We start from the raw sequence: 4,537 nt of genomic DNA on the forward strand, positions 1-4,537 counted from the left end.
CAACAGTGGTAGGCCTGATCACCGACGAGACAGCCTATAGGCATGAGGTCAGAGACCTGGCTGTGTGGTGACAAGACAAAGGAGATGATTGTGGACTACTGGAAAAAGAGTACCGAGCATGCCCCCAGAAATCGACTGGGCTGCAGTGGAGTAGGATGAGAGCTTCAAGTTCCTTGGTGTCCACATCACCAACAAACTAACATGATCGAAGCACACCAAGACAGTCGTGAAGAGGGCACGACAAAACCTTTTCCCCCTCAGGAGAGTGAAAACATTTCCAATGAGTCCTCAGGTCCTCAAAAGGTTCTACAGTTGCACCATCGAGAGCATCCTGACTGGTTGCATCACCGCCTGGTATGGCAACTGCTCGGCCTCCGACCGCAAGGCACTACAGAGGGGAGTGCGAACGGCCCAGTACATCACTTGGGCCAAGCTTCCTGTCATCCAGGACTCTATACGAGGCGGTGTCAGAGGAAGGCCTAAAAATTGTCAAAGACTCCAGCCACCCTATTCATAGACTGTTCTCTCTGCTACCGCACGGCAAGCGGTACCGGAGCGCCAAGTCTATGTCCAAGAGCTTCTAAACAGCATCTACCCCCAAGCCATAAGACTCCTGAACATCTAATCAATTGGCTATCCAGACTATTTGCGGTTGCGCCCTCCCATTTTACACAGCTGCTACTCTGTTGTTATCATCTATGTATAATCACTTCATAACTCTACCTACATATATATATTACCTCAGCTAACCTGTGCCCCACACATTGACTCTGTACCGGTACCCCCCTGTATATAGTCCACGATTGTTATTTTACTGCTGCTCTTTAATTACTTTTACTTTTATTTTTATTCTTATCTGTATTTTTTAAACGCATTGTTGGTTAGGGACTCGTAAGTAAGCATTTCACTGTAAGGTCTAAACCTGTTGTTTTCGGCACATGTGACTAATACAATTTGATTTGATTTGACATAAAGAAGAGATTATCAAGCTGGATGAGCTGAGTGTAAATACACTGAAAGTTCTCACCTCGAGCCCTGCAGCATTTCACCATCAGCACGATGGACACTAGTAGAAAGGGAGACATCACCAGTAGACCACACAGCAGCCTGGTCAGAGAGATGGAGACAACGGAACCTGGAAGGACTAGAAAAACACATGTTTTACCATCAAGACACTTGAAACACACACACCTCTTCTGACCTCTCACTGTCACCCAGCTCTCCGGTGATTCTCCTTCATCAGATTTACACTTATAGAATCCTTCATCTGACTTGGATACTGTAGGGATGGTCATCTCTCCTGTGGTCCATACTTGATGAGTACTCCATCTCCGTCATTCTCGGCCTTAAAGCGAATCAAAACGTATTCCAGAAATGCTACTGGACAGACTCGGCTTTCAGCATAAGCCTCCATGTCGATAGAAAAGGACTTATTGGTGGAACTAAAAGCTTCTTAGGAAAGAAAGGAGGAAGGATTTTGTGTTTCAAATAATCAGTCTTTGGTGAGTAGGCATACAATGCATTTTATTTTTTATTAAATGTGTATGTATGTTTCGCATTTTATTTCGTTAATATTAAATAGCCTATATATTAACAAAATAAAATGACAAATAGCCTATGTTGCAAATGATTTGTTTTATTTATTTTATTTTCAGTGAATAGTTATGTCTTTATCATCACGGTGAAACTGCTTTGGGTGCGACAATGCGCTGTTTAGTGAACACACTGTATTTTTTGGGGGGACTTAAAGCTCAAAGTTTGTGGACCAGAAATAGATAGAAGAAGAATATTAATATAACTCTGTTGCACTCGACTATGTTCTTGCCTATTAGTTGAACTGCAATTCTCTGAATAAAAATGGTTATACTGCGTTTCTGTCTAAATGTATAGTGTCTAGAGCCATGGCATCATAATGATGGTAATAAGAGGTGGATTAATTCGGGTGGGACTGTGTAGGACCTCATTGAAGGCCCAGGCCCCAGGCCCACGGCACGCCACTGATATATATGCACATTATCGAACAAAACATAAATGTATTGTGTAACATGATGTAATATGACTCATCTGATGAAGATGTCAAAGGTTAGTGATCTGATGAAGATGTTCAAAGGTTAGGATACATTTTATCTCTATTTGTGGGTTTTGTGAAAGCATCTTTGCTGTGAAAAAATGTCTGTGCTTTTTTGGATTTGGTGGGTGAGCTAACATAAATATGTTGTGTTTTCGCTGTAAAACATTTTTTTAAATCGGACATGTTGGCTGGATTCACAAGATGTTTATCTTTCATTTGCTGTATTGGACTTGTTAATGTGTGAAAGTTAAATATTTCTAAAAAAAATTTTTGAATTTCCCGCACTGCCTTTTCAGTGGAATGTGGGGGGGTTCCGCTAGCGAACGTGTGTCCTAGACAGGTTCAGTTAAGAATTGAAAATCGTATCGTAAAAATGTTAGTGAGTGTTGCACAATAGACGTACCATTTACTGTGATGTGACAGCTTACTGTACTCTCCTGATCCAGACTCACACCAGAACACTCCACTGTACCATGTGTTCAATGATGTGATGGTGCAGGTGGATTCTGTTATTGATCCCATGGGATACACCCTGACTTCACCCTTCTCTCTCTGTAGCTCATCAGTCTCCATCCAGTAGAGTTCCCTTCACCTCACAGCTCAGTAGAGAGAGTATTTGATCTAAAGTGTTGAGTTCTGTTGGGATTTACTGTAAGAGACACTGAAGGCTGCAGATCTGTAACAAAGAGAGACAGTCAAACCTATAGTTATATAGACACATGAGGTTGACTTAAAAGACAAGATGATTCAATACAGTTTCAATACAGTTGGTTACCTCCTGACCAGAGAAACTGAGGTTCACTGTAGAGTGTATCATAGACTGGGTCTCCTCTCCCAGCTCTACACACATATCCTCCTGTGGGAGTAGGACCAGCAGGGATCAGAGTGTAGGAGTCTTCASTAGTCAAATTTCCTCTGTCTGGMAGAKGCTCAAAAGAGTATGACTGCTCAGTTAAAGTGGGAACAGTCCTGTACCAGGAGAATCTCCAGCCTGTAGACAACTCTTTAACCCCACAGCTCAGAGACACTGAGTCTCCAGGGTTCAGCCACTGAGGAGAGATACTCAGGACAGCCTTGGGTTGATCTGTGATCAGTCAGAGGACATGTTTCAGTTTTCTAACTTTCAGTCTTAGCAATGATTCTAATTACACATGGAGATGTTTWCATGATTAGATAGACTTACCAGACACAGTCAGCTGTACAGCATCACTGATCTTGGAGAACTTGTTTCCCTTTACACCCTCACAGGTATATGAACCACTGTTAGACATGTAGACAGGACTGATTCTGTACTCAGGCGTTGTGTTAAAGGGGCTGAATAACTGACTATTCTTATACCATCTGTAGTTCCAGTCAGAGTCTCCTCCTCCCTGTATGTCACATCTCATAGTAACAGTCTCTCTAATGAATATCTGGGTCCAGTTGGGTTGGAGGGTCAGAACAGCAACAGGTCTCTCTACACAGACACAACACATACAACTAACTGAATAAACAGTTGCACAATTTAAAATGTATTAATTTATCAATAGGTCAACTCATGAATATAGCTTCAAGTTAGCTATAATTGTTGTGATACAATGAGCAGACAAAATATTATACCCTAGATTACTCTCTATCCACAATAACAGCCCTTTATCATAAAACTGTTTTAATCTCACCAGTAATGTTTATCTGGACTGGGTCACTGTACAGGGTGTAGTAGACTGGGTCTCCTCTCCCAGCTCTGCACCAGTACTGTCCTCCATCAGAGACACTGACCCAGTTGAGTGTGTTGGAGTATACAGAGGTTGTGGTTACTGGTGTAGAGTCTGGTCTGTGTCTGTACCAGTAAAACTTCCATCCAGAAGACTCTACAGTACAGCTCAGTGTCACACTGTCTCCTGTGAATACGTCCTCTTTGTCAGAACTCAGTGTAGCTGTCGGACGACTATCTGTTGGAATCAAGAAAAGTGTTTGATGGACCTGGAAAACATGGATCTGATCTGCTGCATGATATGTCCTTCAGTGATGCAGAATAGTCTACAGACACACAGAAAATGTCTACATGATTGACTTGGAGGCAAAAAAAAGGCACACCTGTTTAGAAGAGGTGCTGGCTAGCGGAGTAGAACATTTGTAAAAGAAAAGGAAAGCCTAGTAACCAACGTTTCGACAGAGAAGCTGTCCACATCAGCGTATAATGGTAAACACTGAGGGTCAATAGTTTATATAGTGTCAAAGGACACACACAGGTGTCTGTAATCGTGGCCGGGTGTGGCTTYATATCATTGGTTAATATACAGATATAAATAGAACATTTAAAAAACATGAAAGGAAAGCATATGATCATAGATACAATGTGGCTACATAGGCCTACAAACATTTACAATGAATAGCAAAATCACAAMAATCACAAGAATGGCTTCAAAACAAAGTCTACATTGAGACCGAAGGGAGCAAGCGTCTTTAAATTAAAGATCCAGGCAG

General features: G+C 41.9%; 1 protein-coding gene across 1 annotated transcript in view; it reads right to left on the minus strand.

Annotated features, from left to right (window-relative positions):
* LOC112074151 (cell adhesion molecule CEACAM5-like) overlaps window positions 1-4,537 on the minus strand; it is a 16,026-nt gene that overhangs the window by 8,398 nt on the left and 3,091 nt on the right. The window contains exons 5-8 of the mRNA XM_070440405.1: window positions 3,730-4,002; window positions 3,255-3,527; window positions 2,847-3,155; window positions 2,532-2,747 (exon numbers count right to left, since the gene is read on the minus strand). Coding sequence (XP_070296506.1) covers window positions 2,665-2,747; window positions 2,847-3,155; window positions 3,255-3,527; window positions 3,730-4,002 — 938 coding nt within the window. The 3' untranslated portion in view covers window positions 2,532-2,664. The remainder of the gene's footprint in view (window positions 1-2,531; window positions 2,748-2,846; window positions 3,156-3,254; window positions 3,528-3,729; window positions 4,003-4,537) is intronic.

Source organism: Salvelinus sp. IW2-2015, unplaced genomic scaffold (genome assembly GCF_002910315.2).
Source record: "Salvelinus sp. IW2-2015 unplaced genomic scaffold, ASM291031v2 Un_scaffold2514, whole genome shotgun sequence".
In the NCBI taxonomy this organism is placed as follows: domain Eukaryota; kingdom Metazoa; phylum Chordata; class Actinopteri; order Salmoniformes; family Salmonidae; genus Salvelinus; species Salvelinus sp. IW2-2015.